General features: G+C 46.8%; 1 protein-coding gene across 5 annotated transcripts in view; it reads right to left on the bottom strand.

Moving 5' to 3' along the window:
• Window positions 1–11,414: 11,414 nt before the first annotated feature.
• The window catches only part of LOC132207540 (utrophin-like), a 39,578-nt gene continuing 28,748 nt past the window's right edge, over window positions 11,415–22,244 (bottom strand). For 4 of the 5 annotated variants that reach the window (XR_009443523.1, XM_059643496.1, XM_059643494.1 and 1 more), the window contains 2 exons: window positions 18,805–19,073; window positions 11,415–14,698 (listed from right to left, as the gene is read on the bottom strand). Coding sequence is in view for 4 of the 5 variants with exons in the window: in XM_059643496.1 (XP_059499479.1) it covers window positions 14,537–14,698; window positions 18,805–19,073 (431 nt within the window). In the remaining variant the exon portion in view is untranslated. Of the gene's footprint in view, window positions 14,699–18,800; window positions 19,074–22,244 lie in introns of all 5 variants that reach the window. The other variant, XM_059643495.1, reaches the window with a different exon arrangement.

The following is a 22,244-nucleotide window of genomic DNA, read 5'->3' as shown; positions in this document are numbered from 1 at the left end:
AACTGAAGGCCTGCAGATGGTTATACAGTCTAAGTGAGTGGGCAATGGTCTGGCAGATGGAGTTCAATGTCAATAAATGTGAGGTCATCCATTTTGATAGGAATAACAACAAAGTAGGCTATGGTTCAAATGGTAAAAAAATTGCAGCATGTTACTGTGCAAAGTGACTTGGGTGTCGTTGTGCAGGAATCGCTAAAAGTAATATTGCAGCAGGTAATTATAAAGGCAAGTAGAATTTTGTCTGTCATTGCTCGAAGGATGGAGTTTAAAAACAGGGAGGCTATGCTGCATCTGTATAGGGTCCTGATGAAGCTCCACCTGGACTACTGTGTGCAGTTGTGGTCTCCTGACTTGAGAAGGGATATACTCTCACTGGAGGGGGCACAGAGGAGACTGACTTGGTTGATTCAAGAGTTGAGAGGGTTGGAATATGAGGAGAGACTGAGTTGGCTGGGATGATACTCATTGGAATTCAGAAGAATGAGGGGAGAGTTTATAGAAACATACAAGATTATGAAGGGAATAGATAAGGTGGAGACAGGGAGGTTGTTTCCACTGGCAGGTGAAACGAGGACGAGGCGGGTATAGCTCAAAATAAAAGGAAGCAGATGTCAGACTGAGGACAGGAGGAACTTCTTCACCCAAAGGGTTGTCAATCTGTGGAATACCCTGCCCAGTGAAGCAGTTGAAACTACCTCGCTGAATGTGTTTAAGGCAAGACCAGATCACGTTATGAACATGAAAGGAATTTAGGTTTATGGTGAGCGAGTGGGTGAGTGGAGCTGAGTCTCAAAAAGATCAGCCAGGATCTTTTTGAACAGCGGGGCAGTCTCGAGGGGCCGGATGGCCTACTCCTGCTTAGTTCTGATGTTTTTCTATTATAATGTTATAGAGCCTCACAGAAAAAGGATATTTTAAAGCAATTCACCCTGCATAACTGAAGACGCGCCAGCCAGAGGTTCTGAGGAAGGATCACCTGACCCAAAACGTTAACTCTTTCTTTTCCCTCACAGATGCTGTCAGACTTGCTGAGCTTTTCCAGCAACTTTGGATATTTTCCCTGATTTGCAGCATCCGCAGTTCTTCCGGTTTTTACTGTGTGTTTTGGTATTTATTTACAAGGGGCTCTTTACTTATAGCCAGCTCTGTCTTTTAGGGTTTATTTGTAAGGGGCCCTGTTTTACGGATAATATACAGGTCGGCTCGATGTTGGGGTGTATTGACAGGTGCTCTGTGCCTTCGGCTTTGTTTCGAAGGAGCCCGGTATTTCACCTTTTACTTCCTGGGGGATATGTGTTCGTGTTCATTTAAAGGGGTCTCTGTATTTGAGCGTATAATTACAGGGGGTGAAGTTGATATTGTAGAAGTTTGTTTAAACAGGACTCTGTGTTTTAGGGGTTATTTACAGTGAAGCCCGCTTTTTACGGATGAGAGAAAGGCGTTTGAGGGCCTCTGTGCAGGCGGCTCCGTGTGTGAGGGCGAGGAGTGCGGCTGAAGCTTGGTTTAGTTTGGGCCTGAGGCTCTGGTGAGTGCCGGATTGGGCTAGCGTGAGGGCTGAGCTTTTCCAGCAATTTTGTTCTTGTTCCTGATTTTACTGTATCCACAGTTCCTTTTAGTTTTTACTTTTTTTTAGTGTTTATCTACAGGGGGCTCTGAATGTCAGGGTTTATACACTGGGGTTCCTGTGTTTTCGGCTTTATTTCACGGGTGCTGCTTGTTTTCGGAGGCTCTATTCTTTAGTGTTCATTTGCAGGGCCATCTGTGTTTGGGGTTTATTCACAGTGAGCTTCGTGTTTTAGGAGTAATTTAGTGGGTTCTGTGTGTTCGGACTTAGATACGGGGGCTCTGTTTTCGGGTTTAGTGAAAGGGGCCTTTTTTTTAAGGAGTTATTTACAGGGCGCTCCATGTTTTAGGGTTGGACATCAGCGACCATCTCACAATGATCACTCCCACAGATCTGACCCGCCGACAGTCCTGCAATCTGTTAGTCCTGAGCATCTAATCATGCAGCACTCCCATCAATTCTGACCCTCTGATAAAGAGGCACTTTCTCAGACCAACACAGTGACAATGCCACAATTCCTCACTACTGACAAAGTACGAACTTCTGACAGAGGTAATTCCTCAGTATTGAGCCTCCAATAGAAATGCAATACTTCCGTACTGACCTTGTGAATGTGTTGCTCACCATTAATTCTGAACCTGTTCCAATGAAGCTCCTCCTCTGTGTTCAGTCTCTCATAATAATGCACTCTGGCTGTTCTGATCCTCTGACAATGCTGCAATTATGTATGAATTATTATCTTGTATTATCAGTACAGGACTCCCTCAATGCTTCCTCCATTACACTGAGGTCTATCCTTGAAATAGGCTCCAACAAACCTGCTCTTATTTAACGGGCCAGGCATTGCTTCACTTGTGCAGATTTTGTCAAGTCCTGCTGATGTTTCTGGGAGGACTTTTTCTGACACCTCAGAATTGACCCCTGACAATGTTGCACTCCCCCCTCACGAATGACCGCACCTGAGCTGCAATACCTCGGGGCTAACCTCCTAATTATGTAGCACCCATGAATTCTAAGCCCCTAAAATGAGATGCTGCCTCAGTATTGACCCTCTGTTACTCATGCACCAAGTCAGAACAACCCTCCAGCAATGTGACCCTGCCTCAGAACTGACACTGAGAATGAGGCACTCCTTCAGCACTGCATCTCTAATCATTCATTACATTGAGACATTCCTTGTGTACTGACCCTTTGAACAATCAGGCATTCCCTCAGTACTGACAGTCTGACGATTGTGCACTCCCTCGGTACTGGACCTCTGATAATGAGGCACTCCCGTAGTACTGACCTCTCATACACCTGTAACACCTCAGCCCTTCTGCTCTGACAGTGCTGATCTCCTGACAATGAGGAGCTCCATCAGATTTGACCACCTGACAGAACTGCAATACCTTAGTATTGCCCCTGTAATCAAGTGGCACTCCCTCAATTCTGACCCGATCACAATGAGGCTCTGCCCCTACGGAGTGCCTGAAAATGATGAAATCGCTCAGTGCAGACCCTGTGACAATGAGGCCCTCTCTCATTCTGACCATCTCACAATGCTGCAATACATCATTACTGATTGTGTAATGTGTGGGTCTCTCGCAATTCGAACCCATTTTTCATGAGGCACTGCGTCAGTCTTGACGCTGTGACAATAAAACAGCCCCACAGTTCTGATACGCTGACAGTGATTCAATACCTCCGTACTGACCCTCTGACAACGAGTCAGTGCCTCAGAACTGTCCCCCTGACAATAAGGGAAACCGTCATACTGACCCACTGCTTCTGAGGCCCTTCCTCCACACTGACATCCCAGTGCAAAACTATTTCAGTACTGGCCCTTGAAATGTGAGCAACTTCCTTAATTCTGTCCCCCTTAAATGGCAGCACTCCCTCAGCATTGACCCTTTGACAATAACGCACTCCCACATTTCTGACCCTGTGACAATGAGGCACTCCCTACCCCTGATGCTCAGACAGCGCTTCAATACCTCAGGACTGATACTCTGGCAATGAGGCACTCTGTCAGGACTGACCCCAGGATAGAACTGTAATATGTCACAACTGACTTGATAATTGTTTAGCAGCCTCAGTCTGACCCCACGACAATGAGGCACTGGATCAGTATGGATCGCCTCTGACAAATGCGCTCCATCAGAACGAAACCTCTCACAAAGAGGGACTGCCTCAAGACAATGCTGTGATTGAGTCAATCCCTTAGCCCTGAATCTCTGATCATGTGGCTCTGTCTCAGCTCTGTCACGATTACCTTGAGACTTACCCTCCGTAATGTTCCTCTAACAATGAGGCACTTCCTCAACACTGACCATCCAGCATGGAGTCACTGCCTCAGGACTGACTACTTGACAACGAGACACTGGTTAAGAACTGACCTGCTCACAGAGCTGCAATACCTCAGTTCTGACCCTCTCATCAAGGGACACTATCTGAATTCTGACACCTGCATAATGAGGCACTGCCTCAGCGTTCACCCTCTGGCAAACTCCTGAGGACCCCCTGTAAAGACTGACAGTCTCCCTGGACGTCCTATAAATACTGACAGTCTCTCCTGGACCCACAATGAACACTGACACACTCCCCAGGGACTCTTTGTAAATACCCACACACACACACACACACACACACATACACAGGGACACCCTGTAAATATTGACACACACACACAACCTGTGACACCCTGTAAATATTGACACACGACCTGGTAATCCCCTGTCAAGACCAACAGAGTCCCCGGGGACACACTGTAAATATTGACACATCTGTGTGACCCCCTGGAAATACTGACAAAGCCCCTGAAATCACCTGTAAAACTGACACACTCCGTGGGACCCCCTGGAAATATTGACACAGTCCCAGCAAATCCTGAAAATACTGACAGTCCCTGGGACCCTCTGCAAAGACTGACGCATTTCCCGGGGCCTCCTTTAAATACTGAAAAATTCCCGCGACCTACAGGGGTTCAGGGACTGTGTCAGTATTGACAGGGGCTCTTGGTGAGAGTGTCAGTATTTACAGGGTGTTCCGGGGAATTTGTAATTATTTACAGGTGCTCCCGGGAGTGTGTCAGTAGTTACAGGCGGTCCCATGGAGGGTCAGTATTTACAGGGCATCTCAGGGATTGTGTCAGGATTGACAGGGAGACTTGGGGAGAGCGTCAGTAGTTCCAGGGGGGCCCGTGGACTTTGTTTTTTCAGCGGGTGTTAGGGAGAGCTACAGTATTTCACGGTGGTCCCAGGGAGTGTGCCAGTGTTTACAGGGATTCCAGGGGAGTGTGTCAGTATGCACCGAGCCCCTATAAATTCTGACACGCTCCGCAGGACTCCCTGTAAATACTGACATCGTACCTGAGAATCCCTGAAAATGCCACCACACTCCCAGGGACCCTCTGTAAACGCTGACACATTTCCCAGGGCCCGCTTATTACACTGAAAAATTCCCTCGGCCTCCTCTGTATACTGACACACATACCCGGACCCTTGTACGTGTAGACACACTCTGCGCAACTAACCACAAATACTGGGATATCCCGTAAATACCGACACACACCTCACGACACACTGTAACTACTGTCACATTCCCTGGAATCCGCTGTAAATACTGAGAAACTCCCTGGGGCTGCATGTAAATACGGACACATTTCCCAAGGACCCCTCTAAACACGAACACATTCCCTGGGACTTCACCGAAACACTGACACATTCCACGGAACCCCCGTAAACACTGATAAACTCCCACGACCCCCTGGAAATAATTACACATTCCCCATTCCCCCTGTAAATACCGATACACAGCCCGGAACTCCCGTAAACACTGACACACTCCACCCCCGGATACCGATACTCTCCCTGGGACACCCTGCAAATACTGATGCAATCACCGGGACCCCTGTAAATTCTGTCACACTCCTCGGGAAGCCCTCTAAATACTGACATATTCCCTCGACACCCTTTAAATACTGGCAAAGTCCCAGAGAACACCTGAAAATACTGCCACACTCCCCAGGACCCTTTGTAAATACTGATATATTCCCCGGGACCAGCTGCAAATATTGACACATTCCCTGTCCCCGCTTTTAGTACTGAGAAACTCCCTGGGACTCCCTGTATATAATGACACATTTCCCAGGGTCCCCTCTAAACACTGACACATTCCCCAGGAGCTCCTCGAAATACGGACACACAGCCCCAGATCCCTGTACAGACAAACTCCCTGCGACCCACTGTAAGTCTTGACATACTCCCTGAGACCCCCTGGAAATACCGACACACCACCCCTCCCGGGACCCCCTGGAAATACCAAAACACTGTAGGGATTCTCTGATTCTATTCTCTGATGCCCTTGTCCTGTGAATGAATAAATAAAGAAACCTGGTGAAGCCGCCAAACAGCATAGCCAGCAAGTGATAGACACAGCAAAGTGATCCCACCATCAATGGATCAAATCTGAGCTCTGCAGTCCTGCCACACCTCGTCATTTACTGTGGTGCACAATTAAACAACTGATTGGACGTGAAGACTCTACACATATCCCCATCCTCAATGATGGAAGAGCCCAGCACATCAGTGCAAAAGATAAGGCTGAAGTATTCATAGCAATCTTCAGCCAGAAGGGCCAAGTGGATGATTCATCTCGGGCTCCGCCAGCATCACAGATACCGGTCTTCAGTAAATTCAATTCACCCCACGTGATGTCAGGAAACACTTGGAGACACTGGATACTGCAAAGGTCACAGGCCCTGACAATATTCTGGCAATAATACTGAAGACTTGTGCTCCAGAACGTGCCGCTCCCCGTGCCAAGCTGTTGCAGTGCAGTTTCAACACTGGTATCTACCCGACAATGTGGAAAATTGCCCACGTATGTGCTGTATTTAAAACATAGGACAAATCCAACCTGGCCATATACTGCCCTATCAGGCTGCACTCAATCATCAGGAAAGTGATAGAAGGTGTCAGTAACATTGTTCTCAAGCAGCACCTGCTCAGCGACGGCCAGTTTGGGTTACGTCAGGGCAGCTCAGCTCCTGACCTCATTACAGCCTTGGTTCAAACATGGACAATACAGCTGCATTCCAGAGGGGAAGTGAGAGCTCCAGCCCTTTACAACAAGACTACATTTGACCAAATGTGGCATCAAGAAGCCCGAGCAAAACTGGACTCAATGGGTATAAGGGGACAAATTCTCCACTTGCTGGAGTCATACCTGGCACGCAGAAAAATGAATGATCTTATTGGAGGTCAGATATCTTAGCTCCAGGGGATCCCTGCAGGAGTTTCTCGTGGCAGTGTCCGAGATATAACCATCTTCAGCTGCTTCATCAATGAACTTGCGTTCATCATAAGGCCAGAAGTTGGGATGTTCCTGATGATTGCACAATGTTCAGCATCATTCATGATTCCTCAGATCCTAAAGCAGTCCTTGTCCAAATGCAACTCGATCTGGGCAATACCCAGGCTTGGTCAGACAAGTGGAAGTTACGTTCACACCACAGAAATACCAGGCAATGACCGTCACCAACAAGAGACAACCACCCCTTGACAAACAATTTGTTACATTCACTGCATCCCACACTGTCACCGTCATGGGGGTGAGCTTTGAACAAAAACTGAACCAGACGCACCACATAAACACAGTGACTACAAGAGCAGGTCAGAGGTGAGGAATGCTGCGGCGACTAACCCACCTCCTGATTCCCCAGAACGTGTCCACTGTCTGCAAGGCATAATTCAGGACTGTGATGGAACGCTCCCGATTTACCAGGATGGCTGCATCTGTAACAACATGCAAGAAGCTTGACTCCATCCAGGACAAAGCAGCCCAGTTGACTGGCACGATATCGACAATCATCCACTCCCTCCACCACCAATGATGAGCGGCCTCAGCAGCACTGTGTACGATCCACAAGATGCACGGCAGAAATTCGCCAAAGCTCCTCATGCAGTCCCTTCCAAACCCATGACAGCTTCCATCTCGAAGGACAAGGGCATCAAGTACACGGGAACACCTCCTTCAATCCCACTCCAAGCCACTCGTGATTCTGATTTAGAAATATATCCGGAATCCTTCACTGCGACTGTTCAAAAGATGGGAATTCCCTCCCTCATGGCACTGTGGGGGCAACCCACAACAGGCGAACTGCAGCGGTTCGAGAAGGCAGCTCACCACCAACATCTCCAGGGCAATTAGGGATGGGCAATAAATGCTGGACCAGTCAGTGACACACACATCCAACAAATAATTGAAGAAACAAACTCTTATTAATTAGTGATTTTTCACAGTCTCACAGCCAGCCATGCCTCATATACACACATCTTAGTGACAATGTGGTGACCGTAACCAGACCCACAGTGAGCCTGGGCTCATCCACACTCCTCCCAGTCACATTTCTGATTTGAAAAATACACCTTTTTCACAAGAAATCTCTTTGTATATGTGCAATGTCACAACTGCAGTTGCGTTCTGTCCAGCTGCATATCAAATAAACAAATAAAGCATTGGACTTTGGCTCCACCCAATGAACCAAAGACCTCTCTTAGACATACAACAAAAATATTTACATACATGTGAGACACGGGGAGGGTCCGACAACTGAATGGACCCTCATTTACCTTCAGCAGGAAAACCTCAGACAGTGGTCCTTCCCGACTGTGCCTCGGCAGCAGCAGCCCCATCGTCCCAGTTATGCCCCAAGCTTTTAGTGCATCCCAGTTATGCCTCGTGGACACACCACCTGGTTACTGACAGGGAGCCTGGCAGCATCTACACGCTTCCGCGTCATGATGCGGTGACTGTAAATGGTCTCACAGTGGCCCTGGCCTCATTCGCACAACTCACAGGAAGTCCTACTTGACTGTAAACGGTCTGACAATTGCCCTCACCTCATTGACACACCTCCAGTAATTATACAGGGACACAAAACAGTCTCACACCGAGCATGGCCTTATTTACACTCCTCCCAGAAACTAAACAGTGATTGTAAACAGTATCACAGTGGGCCTGGCCTCATCTCCATGCTTCCGACTTACTATACGGTGACTGTGAACAGTCTCACAGCAAGTCTGTCCTCATCCGTGCACCTCCCAATAACTATATGCTGAAGGTAAACATTGAGCCTGGCCTCATCCACACACTCCCTGTAGCTATACGGTAACTGTAAAAGGTCTCACACTGAGCCGAGAGAGAGTAGGAACTGCTCATGCTGGAGTCTGCGATAACTGGGTGTGGGCTGGATGAACACAGCACGACAGCCAGCATCAGAGCAGCAGGAAAGCTGATGTTTCGGGTTTCACCCACAGCCACTTCCAGGGCAGTGCACTGTGGCACAGGCCAACAAGGCGCACATAAACAATCTGACAGGATTCTCACCACCCGCCAATCTATGTTTTGTTGTTTGTTGGAAAGTTCTGATGATGAGACATTGTACCAAATGACTTTGTCAGTCTGCTCTGGGAACCACACGACAGGATCCAGCCTCTCCTTTTCCCACGGGATCTCGAGCATGCTGCGTGCTGACCACGACCTGATGGACTGGCGGTCAGACGTTTGTTTCTTTGCAAATTTCACAACAAAGGACATATGTTATAGAACGGTCCAACTACTTGGAGCTTTCCGTGGCAGAGAGGCCAGTCCCTTCGTTCGCAACACTGGGATCAGGTCGGAACTCAGTACATAGTGACACTTGGTCTTTGCGTACTGAGAGTCTACACACAGCTTAATGCACAACAAGGTGGACATCAGGATGAGGGTGACATTGGGTACGTTCTTCCCCCACTTAGCCAGAGCTTAGTACATGGAGTTGTTGCAGACACGGTCTATCTTAGGCTTCCAGTAGGAATGGAAGATGGCTCGGATGAGGGAAACAGTGCAGTGTGGGTGATGGGCCAGAACTGTGCCATGCACAACAACAGAGTGCCTCACACCTGATGACCAGGATTTGACCCACAATGTGCACCTCCCAAGGCTTTCTGCACGCCCCAGGCTCTCTGAACTGTGTGCCCAGCACTTTTGGGTAATCTGCCCTGACGGTGAAGGGAATGAAGGGTCATTCAGGCCAGATCCCAAAGAACATGGCCTCACTCTTGTCTCGATTTACCGTGGCTCCCGAGGCCAGTTTGAAAGGGTCACAGCTGCTCATGAACCTGCGCACTGACACTGGGGCTGAGCAGAGTTTGGTGACATTGTTATCTTACAGGGACGCTTTGGCCTGCAGGCCCGCTCTACCTGGAATAATCACACTTCTCAGGCTCACATCCTTACTGATGGACTCAGCAAAGGGCTCGATAGAGTGGGCAGCCCTGCCAGACCCTGGATCTGATGGGTAAGCTCTGTGATTCCCATACGCAGATTGAGACTGCGCTAATGATGTCGGTGCAGATCTGTCGGGCCCAATTGCAGATTCTCTCCCCAAAGCCCATTTTATAAAGCACATCCCACATGTTGGTCTGCAATATCCTGCCAAAGGCCTTCTCTTGGTCCAGGCTGATGAGGCAGGTATCCACCCCTCTGTTCTGCCTGCCGGTGATCGTATCCCTAGGAGCGCGAGGCTCTCAGAGATCGTCCTGTCCCCTGCAGCACAGGTTTGGTCAGGGTCAATCACCAATCGCAGAGCAGACCTGACCCAGTTACACATGACTGAGACAGGATTTTGTAGGCTGCACTCGCCAATTATCTTGGTCGCTGATTTCTAACTTCCTCCCTCACTCCCTTCCACTTGTAGGTCAGGGTGATGATACCATTCCTCATGGATTTGCGCATTGTACCTGACAGAAGCATACTGTCGTACAGCTCCAGCAGCCTGAAGGATGAACAGAGCTCGATACGTTTGTCTCAATCTGACATCCTGACAACACCAAGCTCCAGCAGGCCCTGGCCACTCAACCCCCAAAGAGCTGAATACAACTCAGCTGGAAAGGCATCACCTCCCACAGTTTTATTCTTTTCTAAGGACTCGAAGGCCTTCCCCAGCTCATCCAGAGATAATGGTCAGTCCAGGCTCTCCTGCTTGGTGTTGTCAAAGACCCCCAGGATCGAGGACAGGAATGACTGGGAGTCACGGCACTGTCTGTGGGCAGAGTGTCAAAGGGACTGGCTTAAAAGGATTTGCTGAGCTTCAGGATGTCAGATTGAGACAAACTTATCGAGCTATGTTCATCCTTCAGGCTACTGAGCACAGAGCTCTCCTTGAGCCTCTTCAAGAAGGAATGTGAACACATCTCATTAGGTCACCTGCAGCTGTAAAGGACACTGATTCAGCCTCCATTGGAATACTGTTTCTAATTCCAGTCTCCCTGCTGTCGGAAAGATGTTGTGAAACCGGAAAGGATTCAGAAAAGATTTAGGTGTGAGCGGGTCAGGACTGCAGGCGCTAGTCGGTGTGAGCGGGTCACGACTGCAGGGGTAGGTCGCTGCGAGTGGGTCAGAACGGAGGGGACAATTCGCTGTTAGCGGGTCAGGACGGATGGGGAAAGTCGCTGTGAGCGGGGCAGGACAGAGGGGGCAAGTTGCTGAGAGCGGGTCAGGACTGGAGGGGGCAATTCGTTGTGAGCATTTCACTGAGGCACTGTCTCCCATTTCCATCTGTCAGTGCATCCCATTTGTCTCAGTCACTGCATCCCTATTTCCCTCCGACACTGCATCCCTATTTCACTCAGTCACTGCATCCCAATTCACTCAGTCACTGCATCGCATTTCACTCAGTCACTGCATCCCATTTCACTCAGTCACTGCATCCCATTTCACTCAGTCACTGCATCCATGCTGCATGGTCTATGCTATGTATAAATGTGGCATAAAATCCTGACTTGAATGTTCATTTCCTCTTGTAATAACATGTGGCATCATTAGCATCCTTAATCACTTGCATTTAATCGGAAAGCCTGGTACAAACACCAGATAACATGACAGTCCGAACAGAACGCATTTTCCAATGCTTTAAACATATAGTCACGTGTGTCTCAGTGAATAAAAATCCTCCTCATTTTACCGCAATTAAATCTCATAATAAAGCGAGTATGTCTGAAAGTCGTCTCATCCGAAGGAAACCAGACTTGCTCCAGGAAAGCTGCTAAAATATATCAAGAAAAATATATATGAAATGATTCTAGAAATTTCTGCAACACAAAGATCAAAGGAAACAATAGTTTGATGAACACACTGTTAAGTGTTGCACTTACACATCACATTTTGGAAAACAAACCACACTGATTTTCTACTTTATAAAAAAAATTGTTCCAAGTCTTCATTATGCAGCACTGCAGTGAACTGAAAAGGTGTAGAATTTTAACATGCATAGAAAGTATGTGCAGAAGTTAAAACAAACAAAAAAAAGCCACTTCTGTCCTAAAAAGACAATATTATATTACAAAAAGGCAGGGAAGTTTGAGAACACAGCATCATGCTACCTGCAGAGATAGAGTTTTGCCTGCGTCATAGGGCCGATCAGGGATGGCATAGGGAACTTGTGTGTGGAGCCTGAGGAGGGAGGGGAAGCCCTAAATGAGTTTTTTGCTTCTGTCTTTACGAAAGAAACGAACTTTGTAGTGAATGAAACCTTTGAAGAGCAGGTGTGCATGCTGGAATGGATAGAGATAGACGAAGCTGATGTGCTGAAAATTTTGTCAAACATTAAGATTGACAAGTCGCCAGGCCCGGCTCAGATTTGTCCTCGGCTGCTTTGGGAAGCGAGAAATGCAATTGCTTCGCCACTTGCGAAGATCTTTGCATCCTCGCTCTCCACTGGAGTCGTACCTGAGGACTGGAGAGAGGCAAATGTAATTCCTCTCTTCAAGAAAGGAAATAGGGAAATCCCTGGCAATTATAGACCGCTAAGTCTCACGTCTGTCGTCTGCAAGGTGTTAGAAAGGATTCTGAGGGATAAGATTTATGACCATCTGGAAGAGCATGGTTTGATCAAATACAGTCAACATGGCTTTGTGAGGGGTAGGTCATGCCTTACAAACCTTATCGAGTTTTTTGAGGATGTGACTAGAAAGGTTGATGAGGGTCGAGCTGTGGATGTGGTGTATATGGACTTCAGTAAGGCATTTGATAAGGTTCCCCATGGTAGGCTCATTCAGAAGGTCAGGAGGAATGGGATACAGGGGAACTTAGCTGCTTGGATACAGAATTGGCTGGCCAACAGAAGACAGCGAGTGGTAGTAGAAGGAAAATATTCTGCCTGGAAGTCAGTGGTGAGTGGAGTTCCACAGGGCTCTGTCCTTGGGCCTCTACTGTTTGTAATTTTTATTAATGACTTGGACGAGGGAATTGAAGGATGGGTCAGCAAGTTCGCAGACGACACAAAGGTCGGAGGTGTCGTTGGCAGTGTAGAGGGCTGCTGTAGGCTGCAGCGGGACATTGACAGGATGCAGAGATGGGCTGAGAGGTGGCAGATGGAGTTCAACCTGGATAAATGCGAGGTGATGCATTTTGGAAGGTCGAATTTGAAAGCTGAGTACAGGATTAAGGATAGGATTCTTGGCAGCGTGGAGGAACAGAGGGATCTTGGTGTGCAGATACATAGATCCCTTAAAATGGCCACCCAAGTGGACAGGGTTGTTAAGAAAGCATATGGTGTTTTGGCTTTCAGTTACAGGGGGATTGAGTTTCAGAGTCGTGAGATCTTGTTGCAGCTCTATAAAACTTTGGTTAGACCGCACTTGGAATACTGCGTCCAGTTCTGGGCGCCCTATTATAGGAAAGATGTGGATGCTTTGGAGAGGGTTCAGAGGAGGTTTACCAGGATGCTGCCTGGACTGGAGGGCTTATCTTATGAAGAGAGGTTGACTGAGCTCGGTCTCTTTTCATGGGAGAAAAGGAGGAGGAGAGGGGACCTAATTGAGGTATACAAGATAACGAGAGGCATAGATAGAGTTGATAGCCAGAGACTATTTCCCAGGGCAGAAATGGCTAGCACGAGGGGTCATAGTTTTAAGCTGGTTGGTGGAAAGGAAAGAGGGGATGTCAGAGGCAGGTTCTTTACGCAGAGAGTTGTGAGAGCATGGAATGCGTTGCCAGCAGCAGTTGTGGAAGCAAGGTCATTGGGGTCATTTGAGAGACTGCTGGACATGTATATGGTCACAGAAATTTGAGGGTGCATACATGAGGATCAATGGTCGGCACAACATTGTGGGCTGAAGGGCCTTTTCTGTGCTGTACTGTTCTATGTTCTAACTGTGGGCACTGTAAATCAGCAACAAAAGCAGAAGTTGCTGGAAAAGCTCAGCAGGTCTGGCAGCATCAGTGAAGAGTGAGATCTGAGGAAGGGTCACAGGACGCGAAACATTAACTCTGACATTGTCTATGTCATAGTGAGTTATGTCTATTGCTTCAGCAAAATCCAACCAACTCTGAATGAAAATCAATGCTTAAGAAATATCCAAAACATCCGCTGTCCCCGTTGTGGCTTCCTCCACATTGGGGAAACGATGCAGAGGCTTGGGGGCCGCTTTTCAGAACACCTACGCTCAGTTTGCAATAAACAACTGCACCTCCCAGTCACGAACCATTTCAACTCCCCCCTCCCATTCCTGAGAGGACATGTCCAACCTGGACCTCCTGCAGTGCCATAATGACGCCACCCGAAGGTTGCAGGAACAGCAACTCATATTCTGCTTGGGAACCCTGCAGCCCAATGGTATCAGTGTGGATTTCACAAGCTTCCAAATCTCCTGTCCTGCCACTGCATCCCAAAACCAGCCCAGCTCGTCCCTGCCTCCCAAACCTATTCTTCCTCTCACCCATCCCCCCTCCCACCTCATGCCGCACCCCTATTTCCCCTCATCCCGCTCCCTTGACCTGTCTGGCCTCCCCAGACTGACCTATCCCCTCCCTGCCTCCCTACCCATACTCTCCTCTCCACCTATCTTCTCCTCCATCCATCTTCCATCCGCCTCCCCCTCTCTCCCTATTTATTCCAGAACCCGCACCCCCTCCCCATTTTCTGAAGAAGGTTCTCGGCCCGAAACGTCAGCTTTTGTGCTCCTGAGATGCTGCTTGGCCTGCTGTCTTCATCCAGTTCCACACGGTGTTATCTCGCATTCTCCAGCATCTGCAGTTCCCATTATCTCTCCAAAACAAAGGCTGCTGTCTTTCAAAACCCAATCTCAGATTTTGCAGATAGTCCTCACCCTGAAAAAATACCAAATATGTATAAACAGGAAAACTGGAGGTGAAACCATTCAAAAAATTTTCATTGGCACAACAAATGTTCCAACTGTAAAAGCAGGTTAAGCACCTGTATATAAGGAAACTTTAAACAGACACTTACAGCCAACAAATGTGAGAAATTTCCATTTCTTGCTGGATTACCAATTTTGCTGTTGGGAAAATAGGCCTAGGCTTAGCAATGTAAATTCAAACAAGATAGCCCCCTCTCAGAACTCAACACTCAGTCGTAGAGTTCTGTTTTCACAGGTTGGCGTATAATAGCATCAAGCACAATACACCAAATCTTCTTTGGTTCCTTTTCCTTCCATAAAACTGCTTTTAGTAGATGCGCACAGAAATCATTTTATACACGTTGAACAGTTGGTAAGTTCAAGAGGCCAGTTCCAGCACTTCGACTTGCATCTGCTTCATCATCAAAACAGAACAAAATAAAGACCCACTCTTTGTAAGTCACGTTTTCCATTTTTAGTGACAAGGTGAAGTGCGAGAACTGCTCACTTGATGTTAAAAACTCCTAAGTATGTACCTATATATTTCAATTCTGTGAAATATGTGGAATGAGTTCGAGAGAAGGATTAATTTTCTTGTGCTGGGAGAGAGCTGGGACAGATAAAATAGGTTGAATGGCCTCCTCCCATGCTAAAAATGTCCATAACTGTTCTTGGCCCTGCGAAATTCAAGTGGCCATCCTTTCATTCTGACTGTGAGACGCAGCATGTTACGATAGATGGCACAATGAAGAAATCCTTTGTTATTAATGAATTTTTCAGCACTAGGCATTCTTCCGAAGTCAAATGTTCGATATGTACCTGTTGCACTGACTTGGTTCCAAACAGTTATAATGTGGAGGTGCTGGTGTTGGACTAGGATAGACAAAGTCAGAGCTCACATGACATCAGGTTATAATCTGACAGGTTTATTTGAAATCACACAAGCTTTGGGAGTGCAGTCCCTTCATCAGGTGCGGTCAGGGAGGTAAACACACAGACACACAATTGATAAGCAGACAGATCAAAACATCCTGCAACTGGTGTGAGTGGAGTGTCAGATAATAAATCTTCATCCAGGATGTTTGTTTGTTTGCAGATATTTTGTTGAAGAAACACACAACTTGTAGTTGCAGTCAGTGTGGTATCTTATAAATTCTTGCTTTTGAAACAAAGGTTAAAACTCTCAGACAGATTCTGAACACAAGCCTCTAAACTTCAAGTCAGAGTCTGACCTGAGATGTCACCTTTTGTACATTCCTGTTGCGCTGCCTGATTATCATGACAACACAGCACTGACATTGACTTTATAAACGCTTTACTTGCCTCTAACACTCTTGGTCACCTGTATAGAGTTATTATCTGACACTCCACTCACGCCAATTCTATGATCTTTTGATCTCTCTGCTTATAAGCTGTGTCTCTCTGTGGTCACCTCACGAACTGCACCTGATGAAGGGGCTGCACTCCAAAAGCTTGTGTGATTTCAAATGAACCTGTTGGACTATAAGCTGGTGTCATTTGACTTCTGACTTCAAACACTTATAGAATGTGTTTTCAATCCTACCGTGACTTGACAATAAGTCAACTTCTTAAAATTTATAAAATGAGAATGTCAAGTGAAGTATGTCTAACCTTGAGCGTTTAAAAAAGGAAATATTACAACCACAGTCCAGTCAGACAGTAAAGACAGAAGGAATGATTGAATCGACTGTGTCTGACACCACACAATTAATCCCCCTGATGGAAGAAAGGTTGGCTGCGTTCTCTTTCTTCAGGAGCGTCCAGCTCATACCACCTTACGACTGCTTGTTTTATTCATCTGATGTTCCATCTAATTCCTTGCAGTCTTGGTCAAACCTTCATGTAATTTATTCAAATTTTCAATGAAATAAATTTAACTTTATATTCCACAATTTTAACATCTCCTTTTAAGGTTTGAACAGTTCAGTTCGTACAGTGCACATGTTGTGTTATTAATTGGAGAACATGGTGGAAAAATCAAGATATATTGACAAGTAAACAAATGGCTAACTTCTGTTTCCTTGTCAGTAATGCCTTTTGAACAGAACATTAAGTTGCGCAACTATGTAGAGATAACAATTTAAAACTGGGAAGACCACTTTGTGGTCCCCACACCAATCTCTATTCACTACCTACTGATTGCATTACTCCGCCTTGGCAACAATGTAATATTACGCTTGTCTCAGCACAACCTTGGCATCTTGTTTATCCCATGATGAACGTCCGACCACACATTCATGCAATCCCTAAAGCTGTCTCTTTACATCTTTTCAATCCTGCCAACCTGTCTCTTGTCTTGGCTCATTAGCAGTGAAACCTTCATCTGGAACTACTTCACTTCTGGACCTGACAATTCCAATGCATTCCCTGTTGGAGTCCCACATTTGCCCATTGAAAACTTGACGTCGTCTAAAACTCCACTGCCCGAGTCTCACCTTGAACCAAATCCTCTTCTCTGTACTTTCTACCTGACTGATACTATTAACAGTAATTTTATTAAATTCTCATTTTTGTTTACAAATCGTTCCTTGGCTATGCCTATCGCTATTTTCGTAATCTCCACCAGTCCAACTATACTTCAGGATATCTGCACTCGTCTAATTATGTCCTCTTGCCCACTCTTGATTTTAAACGGCCCACTACTAGTTGCCAAACATTTAATTGTGTCGGCTTCAAACCCAAGAAGAGACTTCCTGCACCTTCAGCGAGCAAACTCACATCCCGAACCTCAACCCGAGCAACAAATCTTCTCAAAACTCGCTAACTTCCTACACCTCTTAGCCTCTGTACGTTTTCTCTTTTAAGGCACTTTTTAAAACAATCCTCTTTCATCAAGCTCTTGACCGTCAGAACTAACAACTTAATAAGGCTCAGTTGTATTCTGGGATTGTGAATACTCCTTTCAGACGCCTTCAAAGTTTCCCTCCATTAAAGAGATTTTATAAGTGGTTCAAGTCATTGCCAAGCAGAGGGGGACGAATTGGGGAGTTACTTCAAAGAGCTATGATATGCCAAACGACCTCCTTCCACACTGGCCAACTCTGATTCTACAAAAACAAAAATGATTTTCAGACTTGGGAAGATCCCTCAAAAATGTCACAAGTAACCAGCTTTTGGGCAGAGTCGAGCTGCTGAGATGATAGACCAGGATTTAGGGGTACTAGGAGTGATAATATGCTAAACACAATTAAATTTTGAGGTTGTAGAATGATGTGGTCTTCATCATTTTTGACACTTGGACCATTTTCCTTCCTTTCCACAGAACAAGTCAAATAGCGGCAGCACAATGTTGCATGGCCGCTCAAGCCTGCTCCACCGTCGATGATGATTGTGGCTGGTCTTCCACATCAATTAAACTTTTGCTCATATCTCATCCTCTTCTCAAAACATCGATCTATTCACGTGTAGTATCCCTCTCGCTAACTTCATGAGAATTCATTCCAATCACTGAACTCCTAACGCTGACCCACCCCAGGTCAAAAAATTCAGCTGAGATCAGGAACTGATCTCGCCTGTATGGCTGAGCTGGCTTTTAAAAAGTTTGCCAGTGAGAGAGTCCCAGTGAGAAACATTCATTAAAAAAAATAATTGCATGGATTGCTCTCCAATCCTCAACTCTATTCAAATTCAGTTGGTTTGTGATGCAGAGTGATGCCCTGCAGAGAGGGCTCAATTGCCGTACCAGTGAGCTTACCACAAAGGGTCTTCGCCTCAACCGCTCTACTTGACTGAGGCATGGTGATCTTCAGGTTAAATCATAACCAGTTGTCTCTCTCTAAGGAGTCGCCAAATGGCGTGCTCAGACTTGACCTTTAACCCTGATAACATGGCAACAAGCAGATAACTCAGCTGATGTCACTGACTAACAGAATCCTCAATTATACTGATATTCATGTTGTGATACCATCAGAAGGCATGCTCAACTAAGTTTTAATTTGCAAATTCAGTTAACAACCATTCAATCAATATTACTGAAGTACTCATATTACTGATCGTCTCGATACAACATTCTGGTTACATCTGTTCATAAGTGAAGTGTAATGTAATTGCACTTACTGTGGTTTTATCAATGTGATCCTGCAATGAGTCAAGAAGCAGGTCACCCACAGGTTGCCAATCAGTGTGGACCCCCTCAGCTGTTATCACATGAGCCTCAAGATCATCCAGCGCTTTCTGCAGTTCTTGAAGTTTCTCCAACGCCTTTTCCACCTGTTTCTGCCAGTTGCTCGCACGGGTTTTCAATTGCTCCCAATTTTCCTTCACTTCTGTTGACTGTTTGCGGACAGCTTTGGCAATTCTCTGGGCTCTCTCTTCCGGGGTAGGTTCTGGAAATATGAAGTGCAAATAATTTATCAACTGTTCATGATTTTGATCGATAGATTTTCTTTCTAAACCCCTTTCCTTTCAAAGGTCTCTCTGGACTTTCTCCTGAAATTGGGATATATAAGACTGAAGCACATCAATGATAAATTCTGTAATTAGCTAGCAGGTCGTGGAGCCATGAACAGAGAATCACAGAGAACCAATACAAAGCCAAATAAAATTCCGCAGATATTTGAAATTTGTCACTACCAAGGAAGCTTTAAAAAAGGAAAAGGATTAGTGACTAAATGGGTACAATTCTCAACAAAAGATTTGAAAAATCCTTTCAGTGTATCTTTCGTAGCTATGAGACAAACATCCAACACAAACCAACTTTCATCTTTCAGGACTGGCAAGTTAGAATGATAAACCCAAAGTCTACCCTGCATAGTTCTCTCTCGAACTCACTTAATGAGGTTGTTAAGAGATGTAGAGATAACAAAGTGTGCAGCTGGATGAACACAGCAGGCCAAGCAGCATCTGAGGAGCACAAAAGCTGACATGTTGGGCCGAGACCTTTCATCAGAAAAGGGGTAGGGGGAGAGAGTTCTGAAATAAATAGTGAGAGAGGGGGAGGCGGATCAAAGATGGATAGAGGAGAAGATAGGTGGAGAGGAGACAGACAAGTTCAAGAGGTGGGGATGGAGCCAGCAGAGGTGAATGTAGGTGGGGAGGTAGGGAGGGGAGAGGTCAGTCCGGGGAGGACGAACAGGTCTCCGGGGCGGGAAGAGGTTAGGAGGCAGGAAATGGGGGTGGGGTTTGAGGTGGCAGGATGGGATAGGTGGGCTGGTTTTGGGATGCGGGAGGGGGAGGGGTGATTTTGAAGCTTGTGAAGTCCACATTGATACCATGGAGTGCAGGGTTCCCAAGCGCAATATGAGGTGCTGCTCCTGCAACCTTCAGGTGGCATCGTTGTGGCACTGCAGGAGGCCCAGGATGGACATGTTACCTGAGGATTGGTAGGGAGAGTCGAAACAGTTCACGACTGGGAGGTGCAGTTCTTTCGTGCAAACTGAGCACAGGTGAAGCGGTCCCCAAACCTCTGTTTGGTTTCCCCGATGTAGAGGGGGCCACAATGGCAACAGTGGATACAGTCTACCACATTAGCAGATGTGCAGGTAAACATCTGTTTGATGAGGAAATTCTTCCTGGGGCCTGGGATGGTGGGGGAGGTATCGGGACCAGTGAATTTTCAACGTTGTGATGACAACATTTATGGATATGCAGGGAAAAGTGCTGGGTGTCGGGAGTGCTAGAGGGGAGTGTGGAACGGATAAGGGGGTCACCTAAGGGTGGTGGGAAAAACGTCTTTGGTGGTGGGGTCGGATTGCGGATGGCAGAAGGGTCGGAGGACGACGCATTGAATCCAGATGTTGGTGGGGTGGTACGTGAGGGCGACGAGGACACTGTTTTGGTAGTTATTATGGGGTGCGGGTGAGAGGGATGAGTTGCGGGAAACGCGGGTGACACGGTCGAGGGTGTTTTTGACCACTGAGGAGGGGGAAGTTCCGGTCCTTGAACAACCCTCAACAGTTTCTCTTTCAATTCCTCCCACTTCCTACAGACAAAGAGGGTGGCCAGGGTAGCCAAATGGGCCCAAGCTATGCCTGCCTCTTTGTAGGTTACATGGAACGCTCCCTCTTCCGTACCTACACTGGCCCTCAACCCCACCTCTTCCTCCGTTACATTGATGACTGTATCGGCACCGCCTCGTGTTCCCACAAGGGGCTCTAACAGTTCATCCACTTCACCAACACCTTCCTCCCCAACTTGAAGTTAACCTGGACAATCTCTGATACCTGTCTCTCCTACCTGGACCACTCTATTTCCAACCACTGAGAAACAAATATCCATTTCAACTCCACCAATTCCCACAGCTACCAAGATTACACCTCCTCCCACCATATTCCTGCAACAATTCATCCCCTATTCCCCATTCCTTTGCCTCTGCATCTGCACTCACAGGATGAGGTATTCTATTCCCGTATATCTCAGATGTCCTCATTTTTCAAGGACCACAACTTGCCCCGCTCTGTGGTTGATAACGCCCTCGACCGTGTCTCCAGCATTTCCTGCAACAAATCCCTCTCACCCCACCCCGCGACAACAACCAAAACAAAGTCTCCCTCATCCTAACGTACCACCCCACCAACCTCCAGATACAACGCATCATCCTTCGAAACTTTCAGATTCTCTGGGAGGCCACGGAGGAGGTGGCAGAGCCTTTGGCCTTGATCTTTCAATCCTCATTGTCTACAGGTTTAGTACCAGAAGGCTGGAGGGTTGCAAATGTTGTGCCCTTGTTCAAAGAGGGCAGTAGAGATGACCCAGGTAATTATAAACCCAGTGAGCCTTCCGTCTGTTGCAGGAAAAGTTTTGGAAAGGATTATAAGAGATAGGATTTATAATCATCGAGCAAGCACCAATTTGATGGGAGATAGTCGACATGGATTTGTCAAGGGCAGGTCGTGTCTCACAAGCCTCATTGAGTAATTTTGGAAGGTGACCAAGCACGTGGATGAGGGTCGGGCAGTTGACGTGGTGGACATGGACTTCAGTAAAGCCTTCGATAAGGTTCCACATGGTAGGCTATTGGAGAAAACATGGAGACATGGGATTGGGGGAGATTTAGCAGGTCGGATTAGAAACTGGCTTTGGCGAAGGGGGCAACCAGTGGTGGTTGATAGAAAATATTCAGCCTGGAGTCTGGTTACTACTGGTTTGTCTCAAGGATCTGTTTTGGGACCACTGCTGTTTGTCATTTTTAGAAATGACTTGGATGGAGGCATTGGTAGATCGGTTAGTAAGTTTGCAGATGACACTCAAGTCGGTGGAGTGGTGGACAATGTGGAAGAATGTTGCAGGTGACAGGTAGACTTGGATGAACTGCAGAATTGGGCGGAAAGGTGGCAGATGGAGTTCAATGCGGATAAATGTGAGGTGATTCACTTTGGGATGAATAATAGGAAGGCAGAATATTGGGTCAATGGAAAGATTCTTGGTAGTGTTGCTGTGCAGAGGGTGTCCATCTATGTCGATTCCTGAAAATTGCCATCCAGGTTGATAGTGCTGTGAAGGCGGCTTCCGGTGTTTTAGGTTTTATTGGCAGTGGGATTGAGATCCAGAGCAACTGT

The sequence above is a fragment of the Stegostoma tigrinum genome, assembly GCF_030684315.1.
Source record: "Stegostoma tigrinum isolate sSteTig4 chromosome 24 unlocalized genomic scaffold, sSteTig4.hap1 SUPER_24_unloc_2, whole genome shotgun sequence".
Taxonomy (NCBI): Eukaryota; Metazoa; Chordata; class Chondrichthyes; order Orectolobiformes; family Stegostomatidae; genus Stegostoma; species Stegostoma tigrinum.
The sequence above is the reverse complement of the archived record's forward strand: the minus strand, read 5'-3'. Positions and strand labels throughout refer to the sequence as shown.